The sequence below is a fragment of the Pelodiscus sinensis genome, chromosome 13 (assembly GCF_049634645.1).
Source record: "Pelodiscus sinensis isolate JC-2024 chromosome 13, ASM4963464v1, whole genome shotgun sequence".
NCBI classification, from domain to species: domain Eukaryota; kingdom Metazoa; phylum Chordata; order Testudines; family Trionychidae; genus Pelodiscus; species Pelodiscus sinensis.
The window spans coordinates 45094419-45106555 of NC_134723.1; the positions used below are offsets into that span (position 1 = coordinate 45094419).

The 12137-nt window shown below is 51.8% G+C and overlaps 1 protein-coding gene across 1 annotated transcript in view; it reads left to right on the top strand.

Annotated features, from left to right (window-relative positions):
• Positions 1–594: 594 nt before the first annotated feature.
• GPC4 (glypican 4) overlaps positions 595–12137 on the top strand; it is a 137903-nt gene continuing 126360 nt past the window's right edge. The window contains exon 1 of the mRNA XM_075941139.1: positions 595–885. Coding sequence (XP_075797254.1) covers positions 714–885 — 172 coding nt within the window. The 5' untranslated portion in view covers positions 595–713. The remainder of the gene's footprint in view (positions 886–12137) is intronic.

The window sequence follows — 12137 nt, forward strand, 5'->3', positions numbered from 1 at the left end:
ACTCCTCCTGTATCTAAACTTACGCCTGCGTCCACATTGGCACGGGGGCAGGCGTGGGACTGCGACTCACAAGACCCGGGTTCCGTTCCTGGCAGCCGCCTCTGGGATCTTGTGCAAGTCAGGCCCTGCCTCAGTTTCCCCACGAGGGAGGTAACAGCCCCTATCTTTGCAAAGAGGCTCTACGGGGGAGGCGCCTCTAGAAAAGCCAGCTCCTCCTCAGTGCCTGCAGGGGGGGAGCTGTGGGGTGCCCGTGGGGGGGAGATGGGGATGTTCAAGGCCCAGTTCCCCCTCCCCAACAGGGCCAAGGAAGCATTTCCCGCCCCACTTCGCTTTGCAAGGTGGGGGCCGTGCAGGGCCACCCCCGCTCCGGATCTGAGCTTCCTTGCCCTGGGGGTTCTGCCCCCTCCTCGCAGCCAGCGGTGCGCCCGGGAAGGGGAGGCCAATCCGGAGTCACTCCCCTTTGCCCGGCCGCGCTCCCGTCCCGCCGCCAGGGGCCGGGCCAGGTAGGGAGCCAGTGGGAGGGGACAGCCCTGGGTCTGCGGCTCCGCTCCGCCCCGCCAGGCGGGCGATCCCGGCTCCTGATTTTCCTGGGGGCCGGGCCCTGCGCGATCCAGCCGGGCGCCCTCCCCTGCCTGCAGCCGCCGCCGCACGCCGGGCCCGCCGCGCGCTCGCTTGTTGCTCCCGGGCCGGCGCCTGCCCCGCCGCCCCGCACCATGCCCCGGCCCAGCGGCTGCCTGCCCCCGCTCCTGTGCACCGTGGCCGCCTGCAGCCTCCCGCTGCTGCTGCTGGCCGCCGAGCCCCGCGCCCGCAACTGCTCCGAGGTGCGGCGGCTCTACGCCGCCAAGGGCTTCAGCCAGGGCGATGCGCCCAGCCACGAGATCAACGGTGAGCGGAGCCGGGGGGCTGCAGGGGGGGCGGGGGGCTTGCAAGCGGGGTACAAAGGAGGCTCGGGGGGGGGGGTGTTGCAAGGAGGCTATAAGGGGGAGCTACAAGGGGACTTGCAGGGGGGCGCAGGGGAGGTTGCAAGGGGGGGTTAGAAGGGGGGCTTGTAAGGGGGCGCGGGGGAGGTTGCAAGGGGGGTTAGAAGGGGGCGCGGGGGAGGTTGCAAGGGGGGTTAGAAGGGGGCTTGCAAGGGGGCGACAAGGGAGGTTGCAAGGGGGGCTTAGAAGGGGGGGCTTGCAAGGGGGCGACAAGGGAGGTTTGCAAGGGGGCGCGGGGCGCGGGGGAGGTTGCAAGGGGGCGCGGGGGAGGTTGCAAGGGGGGTTAGAAGGGGGGCTTGCAAGGAGGCGCGTGGGAGGTTGCAAGGGGGCGACAAGGGAGGTTTGCAAGGGGGCGCGGGGGAGGTTGCAAGGGGGCGCGGGGGAGGTTGCAAGGGGGGGCTTGCAAGGAGGCTACAAGGGGACTTGCAAAGGGGGACTAGAAGGGGGGGGCTTGCAAGGGGCCGCGGGTGGTTTGCAGCGATCCGCGGCGCGGGCCGCCCGGGACAGGGCTCCGGGCTCCTTCCCTTTGTCAGCCCGGGCGGGGAGCCTCCCGCCTTGCGCCTCTGCTGGAGATGCCTCTGCCCCGGCTCCGAGTCCGGAGCCTTCCCGGCGAGCGAGCCGGCTCCCGGGCGGACTTTGTCCCCCGCCCCCCTTCTGGGAGAGCCACGCCGGGAAGAAGTTACCGCCCCCCCCCCCCTTGTAAGTTTCCCCGCGTGGTGCACTCGCGGGCTGGGAGCGTTTTGTCTAGTGGGCACGATCCGGCCCCGGCTCGGTGCGATCGGGAACCGAGTTCGCGGCGCTCAAGCCCGGCCCGGCAAAGGCAGGGGAAGCCGGGGGGGGGGGGGCTCTGCTTGCAGAGCGGGTTGAATGCCGACTCCAAGGCGAGACCCTGGAAGAATGCGGCCAGGGCCCAGGTAGGTATTTTGAAAGATTTTTCTCCTGACCTTCGGGTTAATTGCACATGCAATTATGGGCGCTTGAAAAGACGGATTGCAGGAAATCCTCCGCTGCGGGGATGGCCATGCCAGTGAGGCCAGGCTGGCCCTGCTGCACTTAGTTCCGAGAGAGCCCTTTTGCTGGGGGAGATTTAGGAAGTTCAGTTTTTTTGGTCAAGGATACTTGGAGAGGCATTCCCAGCTCCCCCCCTCCCCCCCACCTTTCTTACAAGATTCTGAAGCCAAGGATGAGGCTGAACCTATGGATGCAGACACATCCGTCATAATACCACGAAAATGCCACACAGGGTGCGGGTGCTGGCGTCCTGACGGACTCCAAACGCCTTACTCTGTGTTCTGACAGTGCAACAGTTGTAAGAAACACTCCAGGAGTTTGGAGGACCACACTTCCGGACAGTCAGGAGCTTTTCCCAGTTCAGCTGCGGGTGGGGATGGAGGAGAGACAAGAGATGAAGATTTCAGAGTCTCAGGTTTCGGAAAGCAAAGCAAATAAGGCAGAGGGCTGTTGTGGCCACAGCCTGCTGAGCACGGCCACTTTGAGTAGCCACCAATTTTCTCTAGTTAATGAAGTTCTTTGGTGACTTAGCAAGTTTAATACACAGCAGATGACTTTTTAAAATCTGCCTCATCCGGTCACTTGGCTCTACCTTTGCAATTACCAAATGGTTTGTACACAACCGATTAGGCACCGTTTGCCCGTAAGCTGCCTTTTAGCAAACTCAGATTGTTGCTGGGGGATGCAACAATTTAGTAATCACTTAGGCCTAAAGACTTTTTTCAGCTCCTTCCCTGGGAACACGGGAGTTATGCTTCCCCCAGGAAAGCAGGCAAATGCCTTTTTACCCTTCTCTCGGAGGGGTGTCCCTGTGAATCTGTATCTGCAAAAACAAGGAGGAGTCCCCGTGGCCTCTTAAGGACTAACAGATGTATTTGGGCGTCAGCTTTTGGGCAAAACCCATTTTGTCAGAGGCATGTGCTGCAGCGTTGTTTTTAGCCTGGGCGCATTTATGAGTAGTGTTGTCTTGAAGTTTGTGTCTCCTTCTCACCCTTCAAAGAGGCGCTTCTGTTAGCCCGGCGTGATGTGACCAGAATGGATTTTTGGAGATCCTTGACTCTGACTCAGGAGAAAAACACGAGTTGTTGTCAGTTGCTGGTGGTGAGTGTATGGCTCTGCGGGCTGTTTTCTCTAGGCAGGAGTCCTTAAAACAAGTGAATATGCAAGACACTGCTCTTTCCACGATCTAGCCTAAGATTTCGGCGACATCACACGAAGTCAAAACGGTCCCTTTGGAAAACGACTTCCCAAGAAACATTTTTACACCTCCTTGCCTGTCCGAGGGGCAGGCGCGTTATTAGTCGCCAGCCGTAGGAAATGGTAGTTAATGTGTTCCCACCCAAAACATTTTTTTCTTTTTGTTTCATACTTCATCTCCCTTCCAGTGCTGCCGCTTTTATTTCCCCTTCTGAATGACCTACTGGACTGCATTCTCCCGCGGAACAAAGGAAGTGCTTTTTTAGCTGGAATCTTTGGGAGACCACCAAAGACTCGCGCTCATGCACTGCAATTTCGCACTACTTTCAACAATAACAAAAATGCATGACTGAATGGCTCAAAAATGTGGAGTGTTAGAGGCATTCATTTGAGTCTAGGACACTGTCACAACACAGACAGACCCAAGTAAATACCTTTAGACTGCTAATATAGAAGCAGGGGTAATCTTTACCATTGCTCTGCCCTCCAAAGACGCATATATTATCCTCTTCACTGACACAAACTAAAATGATTTCAGTCAGTTGTACTTTTATGTTGTCAGCGTCTTGATGTGCATTTAGCATACAGCTGTTGGCAGAAAATCTCAGGTCTTTTTACCTCTTCAAGAAGTGTGTTCACGAGAAACACCCTAATGCTTGATGTTAAAATACACTTCCCACCCCACCCACTCCATGCTTTTTTAAAGTGGCCTGTACAAAATAAGGTAAACAAAGTTGTGTATTTAGGATCAACACTTGGGTCAGGGGAACACTTTAGGAGTTGGCTTCCGCTTCTCAGAAGCCACTGTGGCTTGAGGATTTGACCTGGTCTTTATTTATATATAATAATTCAGATGATTTGATGTGCTTTGGAGAGGTTCAGAGGTATATCATGCTGACAGGAATCCCATTTGAGGTCCTAACGGGGCTGTCAGCTTGACCCGGTGCTTTTGAAATAAGATGTCAGAGAAATGCGATAATCAGAAGAGATTATTTTAACAGAAAGAGGGCCTTGTTCAACTTACTCATCCAAAGTGTTAATTAGGTTATGGCCCTGTCTCCCCTGGGATAAATGAATTGCTGTGCTGGGTCTTACGCACAAAGCAACAAGTCTTGGAAACTTAGCATTAAGATGACATCTCTGGGTTAAGCCTCTTTAGAAGAGGCAACCAAAAATCTTCACAAAGATTTTTATGAGCAGTCTGTGTCTGTAGTGCCTTAAAGGCCCAGTACCTGTTAAAATCCAGTTAGCTCGCACTTGATTTAAAATGAAGTTTTAAGTACTGTACCTGCCTTATCTTTGTATTTAACCCCGCCCCCTCCCCGATTCTGTTTCACTGTTGCAACATCCTCCACAAATAGGGGAAACTGAGGCCCGGTCTTGCAGTCAGAGCCAGAGAAACAAACCTTGATATGACCCCTTGGAGTTCCATCCACTGTCCTCTTCATTGAGTCTCCACGCTAGTTAAGGATCAGTCTGTGTGCATCTGAGGTAGGATTGGGCCCGGGTGATAATTACATGGAAAATAGCGAACGACGCACAGCGCGCTCATATGAACACAGCGGCTAAAAATAGGTGTTGCAGTAATCTTAGCTACTACTTGTTCCATTTTCGGATGAGGAGGGCAAATGTCTTTAGTTTTTCATAACGCGTTGCGAGAGAGGTGCTTTGGCAAGCCTGGCTGTTAATTTGTTTCCTTTAGAACGTGCACGGTTTGTGTTTTCCTCTCCTCATGAGTGTAGTGAGCAAAGGGAATTGAAAACGTTGTATGCAAACTCGGGGCTCTATGGCAGGAGCCAAGTTTCAGCAACACGGTATTTTTAATATAGAGATCTTTTCACCTGTGCCACATTGGGGTATTTATGCAAACTACCGAGAGAGTTGCCTGTCAGAATCAAGCGACTCACTAAATTGTGAGGGGGGAAAGGAGTTAAAAGGGTGTGCTTTAGGGGGCGACATGTGGGGCTGTGCTGTTGGGTTGGTGGCGTGCAAGGACGTGGGACACAATGCCACACACCGCATTTTTATTATTGACATTATGTGATTTGTACCAATTTGAGAGATTTTGCTCGACTTTTTTTTTTTAAGTCACTTGCCAACTTCTTGCTGCAGGGGCACACACAAAGCTTTGAAATGTTTTCTAAAAGTTGTGTGTGTGTGTGTGTGTGTGTGTGTGTGTGTGTGTGTGTGTCCATCTCGACAATCAAAACGGTGGGAGCTTAAACCAGAAAACTCTTAGGCCTTGAGTCTTAAAAACGTCACAGCCAGTAGCAGCCCAGCTATGTGGGTGCAAAGACCCCTGGGGACTCATTTACTGGTTCAGCAGCAGGACTGAGGGGCCTTAAATAGATGCAATGTCGAGTCGATCGCAAAGTGAACTCTGCACCCGGTTTCAGGATGCATTAGGTAGATGGGTGCCTGGGAGGAATGAAGCAGATTGGATTACGAAGCTTGTCTAGATTTATGTTGGTGCTTGGAGATGGTTCTTCACTCATCTGGCTGAATGCCTAATTTGGACTTTCAGCGCTAGTGAAAAGTAAGGATGAACATTTAACCGTTATTAAATTAATATAATTGTCTCATAAAGCTCATGGAACTCACCTTCTTAATAGAAGAGCCCATACAAGAATTCTGTCACTGAGCACTGTGTTACATATGATGTATGTATTCTCACCGTATTTATGCCCCCTGGGAGAACTATGTACTGTTCTTTTTCTCCACTTCTTCTAACTAAAACAGTTACATTCCTGCCAGACACTTTTTCTCTTATCTGCGGCATTTTATGTTAATATTCACTAGCTATTGCCTGTGCATTGTCATCTAGGTTGTAGAGCTAAGCTTGGTTTAGACTGAATTGTAGTATCCATAAATGGCAGGCTGTTATCTGTGAGCATAGTGTAATCTTTCTTGCCAATGTAAATGGCCACATGCTTTCAACGAGTACAGTCGGTCCCCGAATTACGAACACATTGAGTTATGACCGTTCGTATTTACGACCAACCTCTTATACAGCCAGAACCCGAGTTACGAACGAAATCTGCACTTACGGACAGTGCGACCGTACGTCAGTGAATGTAATCCGACTTACGAACAGATCGAGTTACGACCTAGCGTTTGGTACGTAACTCGTTTGTAAGTCGGGGACAGGCTGTAATGCGGAGTGCTGCTTGGAACAGTTGTGCTGCTGACCAGTACACATTTGTTTAGCATTCGGTAAAAGCTCTTTGGCACGTGCACCTGTAGAGGAAAAGTGACAAACTTGTTTCCTTTTTCTGTGAAGTGCCTCCTTCAGAGGTAAGAAATGTGGTATAAAAATATTTGTGAAGGTATTCTGGGATTCCCTCTGCAGATGGCTTTGCTCTCTTGACTTGTATCAGGGAGATTATAAACCCCCTGTTCCAGATCCGACTTGTAGTCCCAACAGCATTGTTGTTGTCTTGAAGCTTATGGGAGAAATAATATCTATTCTGTTACTGGGCATCACAGCAATTGTGTTATTAGGGACTCTCCTTTTGATACTGACAGATGACAGATTGGACCTCTCTAGTCCGGCACCCTCGAGACCTAGAGGTGCTGAACGAGAGAGTTTGCTGGACCACGGGAGGTCAAAATTGTCTAGCAGCATTACCTGCACTTCCACTGTGTGCTGGGCTCTTAGAAGACAGTGGGGGTCAATCAGAACTAAATAACAGCACAGAACGCTGCGAGCCAGGCCTGGTGACTGTAAGCAAACTTTCTGGGACTACGGGAAACTTGGCCACACCCATGATAAGTACAATCCCAGTGAACGAAAATCATGCCGGACCAGAGAGTGCCAGACGCGAGAGCTTCAACCTTTATCAGTTTCTGAAACTTGTTCTTTACATGTCAAATAAGAAGTTGCTTGGCGAGAACAAGGGTTGTGATTTGCTCGTGTTTCTCCTAACGACACATCTCAGGAAGGCAGTTTGAGTAGATTGGGGATGGATGGGAGCTCTGAGAGCAAATAGTCCTGAGCTCAGCCTGGGACTATGTGTTTATAATCAGGGTTTGACAAACCCCGTCGAGAGCCACTCGCCAGCCCCGCACTGCGCATGCGCCAGACTGGCATTGTGCATGCGCGAAGTGCCGGTGAATGGGGCGCACGGTAGATTCAGCAGTTTGTTGAGCCCTGTTTATAATGTATACCCTTTCATATATTTTTAAAAAAAAACCAACCTAAAATTCCCATGCCCATCCTTAGCTTTGCCTTTCTCTTTTTATAATCATACTCAGACGTCTGTTTCCCAGGGAAATGGTTAAAAGTGGTTAATTGTGTAATGTTCGAAGTGAGATATAAGAATGATGGTTGGATGCATGGGGTTTGGGCTTATTTAGTCTGCAGAACAGAAGAGTGAGGGGGGATTTGAGAGCAGCCTTCAACTTCCTGAAGGGGAGTTCCAAAAAGGACAGAGAGGCTGTTCTCAGTGGTGACAGATGGCAGAACAAGGAGCAATGGTCTCAAGTTACAGCGGGGGAGGTCTAGGTTGGATAGTAGGAAACATGATTTCCCTAGGAGGGTGGGGAAGCGCTGGGATGGGTTCCCTACAGAGGAGGTGGAATCTCTGTCCCTAGAGGTTGGTCCTGCTTTGGGCAGAGGGCTGGACTTCTAAGGTCTTCTAAGGTCTCTTCCAGCCCTAGGATGGCATGTCTAAGGCTCATGGTGATGGTAGATCTAGGTACACGCCACAAATCCATTTTGGCTCGTGTTCTGTCGGTGGTGCAGTCCGACAACGATCCATGTCTGAAGATATAAAGCCCAGGCCTAAGAGTTGTCAGGGACAGAATTCTCGTAACACGATCCTTGGGTGAATTCGGAGCCCTGTGTTCCAGAGACCAGCTCCTCTTCCAGAAGCAGCCTGGGAATCCACGAAGGAGACTTCCCTGCTTCTGGCTGCAGTTTGTCTCCCTCTTGTGATCATTACGTGGCCCGTAAAGATGCTGTTAAAGTACAAATCCTTTTCATTTGTTTTTAATGTGATCAACTGCTAGATAGTTTTCTTTGTAGCCTTCGCTCAGGAAACGTTACGATTCTGTTCCGAAAGCACGTTGCAAGTACCCATCAGTTTCCGATCAGTGTGGGTCCAGGGGAGGCCGGTGCTACTTGACGCTGGTTAGGGTGGCATCGCTTGAGAGCAACGAGGGGTTCTTCTTGCTCCTAGTCTGAGTCACTGCTCGGGGTTGGAAGATCAAGTTTGTCCCAAGAAGCGTGTCAGTGGCTGTGATAGAACATGATTTGAAAAAAATATTTGTCCTACCACCCTTTGTTGCCTGGACAGGCCGGGTGTAAAACGCTTGCACCCTTCACCTTTTTAATTTTCGGCAGTCATTGCTGGCGCGTGATTCCTCTCTCTAGCTGCTGTTTGCATTGAACGCTGCTTTCTCCAGTTCAGTTTGCGGAGCCAGACGACAGCGGCGTGGGCCGTTGCAAACTGCAGTGTTCAGCATGTGGTCGACAGGGACGGCTTGCAATAGTCCGGCCCGAGTGGGAGGTTCGTTTCCCTTGGCAGGCGAAAGGATTGGGTCTTGGGCCAGAATAAGCAGTTGTTACATTCTGTGCAATTTATAGTCCGATTATTCTCTAGTGTTGAAATGGCCTGACATGATCAGTGGGGTTCCTTCGATCTGTAGCTTTGGGGGAGACTGATTGAAAGTGTGAGGGAGGCCTCAGCTACGCAAGCCGTGGTGTTGGTTTTTTTAATGTTGCCTTGTAACTCCAGGGAGACTTTCCGTGGCTTTCGTGTGGCAAGAGTAGTAGGGACGTTAAAATGAGATGACTCGGCTAATCGAATCGTCGATGGAATTTACATCGATTTGATTAGTCGATAAGGGCGCTTCCACTGTGGCATGTAACGAGAGCCCGCCCGGAGATTGCTACGTTTCAAAGGCGGAAATGCCGCGCAGTCTTGTGCAAGGGTCTTGTGCCTTTCAAAGATTGAAACGCTGCTGCATGGAGCTTGGGGCCAGCGGGGACTCTTGTACATTTCAAAGGTGGAACTTCACTCCTGTCCCCTCCCATGGAGCCGGAGCTGGGAGGAACCGGCTTTTAAGCTGGCTCCCCCCCAGCACCTCCTCCTCTTCCCTTCCCCCCCGCCCCCGCTGCCTCTTTCTGAGCGTCGATTAGTTGATTTGTCACTTACATCCCTAGTCAAGAGTCTGCTTATCCTCCCCTGAAAGTGAACGAAAACCAGGCCAGGGCAGTGCCTGAACACCAGGCATGGTGCTGCAGAAGCAGGTTTGCAAGCAGCCTCAGGATTCTGCTTTCTCATCAGAAAAGTCTGGGGGCAGGTGAAAGAAGAGCAGAGACCTTCTCACACGGCAGCCAGGTGGCTGGTGTTAGTCGCGGGAGACCCCCGTCTCTCAGTTGATCCGCTCACAGCAGCCGGTAGATTTTAGGGTGGTGGAGAGTGGCAGGAGAGGGGTTTTCCTCCTTCCCTCGGTTGGGAAGGGGGCTTCAAGGTTATCTGTGATATGTGATCAAGAGGCTCAGAGCATCCCAAAGCAGAACCCAAGGGCACAGCCTGGTAAGAATTAGAGATGAGATGGTTTAACCAGTTAACTGGTAAGCCTCGTTCTTAACAGGCGAGGCTTACGGGTTAAGGTTAACTGGTGGGGCTGGAGCAGCTCCCCTGCTGCACACTGTCCACACCCCCGCTCACCCCTATAATCGGTTAACTGGTCAAACGATACGTTTAACCGGTTAGCCAATTACATGGGATTTTACATCCCTAGGAAGAATCCCAGAGCCTTTCCCCGTCCTAGCAGCTTTGGGGTGTGCATGGCATTGCTCTCATTGACCCTGGGTTGGGTGTGTGGCTTTGCCACGGGTGACCCGGTGTTGGGTACTTTTCTGAAGCCCCTTCATGTAAAAAGCCTGGTTGGTTTCCATCGCACGCTGGAGTTTGTCTGGAGGAGGACTCGGCCTCTGCACGCGATACCTCAGTCAGCAGTAGGATGGGTAGAGAAGCCCAGGTGTGAAGCATGGGGGGTAGCACTGGGAAGCTGCTCCCTGTCCAGAGCAAACTCAGGCTGCGTCTGCGCGTAACAATTTAAAGCATAGCCGCAGCATGAGTGCTGGGGGAGGAGCTAACCGCGTAAACACCGGGGGGGAGGAGCTAACCGCGTAAACACCGGGGGGGAGGAGCTAACCGCGTAAACACCGGGGGGAGGAGCTAACCGCGTAAACACCGGGGGGAGGAGCTAACCGCGTAAACACCGGGGGGGAGGAGCTAACCGTGTAAACACCGGGGGGAGGAGCTAACCGCGTAAACACTGGGGGGAGGGAAGAGCTAACCACGCTGTCGCCTGCTTCACGCTGCCGCCTTACAGCACTGTCATTTTCCATCTCTGGGTGGGGTGTTTTTTTGCACCCCTCAGCCAGAAGGTTACAGCACTGTCAAGGGCCAAGGTGGGCTTGGCCGAAGTAGACATTTCGCACAGTCAGGTGACCGACCGTTGGAACAGTTTATGGAGGGGTGTCTTGCAGTCTCCGTCCCTTGGGGTTGGGTGGCTTTCCAAAAGAGAGACTATTTCAGGTGCAAGTTGTGAGGTTAGACACCGGGATTTCAGGGCGATGGTTTCTGAACTGTGCCCGTCCAGAAAGTCCGCCCAGAAGAACCCAGTCGTCCTGAGTCTGATCATCGACCAACTGTCTTTCACATGTGCTTGACCAAAAGGGCTGACGGCTCTGCTCACAGACCCCACTTCCTTGGCTACGGAGAACAGAACTCAGCGAGGTGCGGCTGGGTAGAGCACTTCTCTGGGGAGGACTTTGATGACTTGGTCAACGTTAGCCACTCGGGTAATCATCTCGGAACGTTTTTCACATGCCTTGTGCTCTGCTCTTGGGACTCCGGAGGGAACTCCCCTCTGTGGTTTATTTTTCTTACCCAAATCCCTAAAATAGTCCTTATGCCTCGCCGCGTTCTCTGCAGCCGTGTGCAGCCCATTGCCTGGGAGACGGCTAAGTGCCGTTCGCTATAATCGGCATGTGTGCGTTTGTCTTGTGCGCCTGGGTGGGAGAGGGTTTTTTTGTGGCCCTGTGGCAGCCTAAGCTCTAACCACAAAGGGCTCCAAGCAGGATGGAGTATTAAAAGGAGGGAGGGAGGAATTAGGCTAAATATTGAAGCTTCCTGGTGAGATCTGTGTAACTAGGAAATGTGAAAATCCCCATGCCGGAGAATCTTAAAGTTAGACAGGAAAAAGCAGGAGTATGAGGGGAAGGGAGCAATTCTGTAGAGGCCAGATGCCCTCAAAGAACCTCTCCGTCTCTACATTTAAAAGATGGGAGAAGGAAGACCGTATCCTAGGACTTGAATCTCTTTCAATATAGATTGGCTGGGTGTGTAGAAGGTATTTTGGGGGGGATCTGCAATTCTGACTTGACTCTGCAAATAATATTTTCCTGCCCAGCTTTACAAAGCGAAACAGATTTTTCTGGGCTCGAGAAGGCTGTAGGAAATGAAATACTTGGCCCTTTGTTTCTCAGAGGTGAGAAAATATGTCCCTTCCACCTTGCCCCAGTGCAGGTTCTTCTAGAAATTGTATCTATAGCGACATTTGCAAACCAGAAGGAATAAATCCTATTTCTGCTCAGGGTAACTGGCTTTGAATGTGCATGTGTGTACCTTAGCCGAGGGAAGGCATTCAGACAAAGGAAAGTTGTTCCAAAATGAAACGTTGTGAGGACATATTTCTCTTCATGTTGACTTAGTTGGGAAAATGAGAGCTGTCTGTGTGTTAAGCAAGTGCAGAGGGGTGCAGACAATGACAGCAAGGCAGCAAGGCCAGGCGCGGAGAGAGGGGAGGAAAAGCGACTACTCAGCTAGCATGTCGACTATCAGATAAACATTTGCTTATTGCAGGGGTGGCCAATCCATTAAATGAAGAGAGCCGAAACAGTGGCGGAAAAAATGTGAAGCCACACCAGAG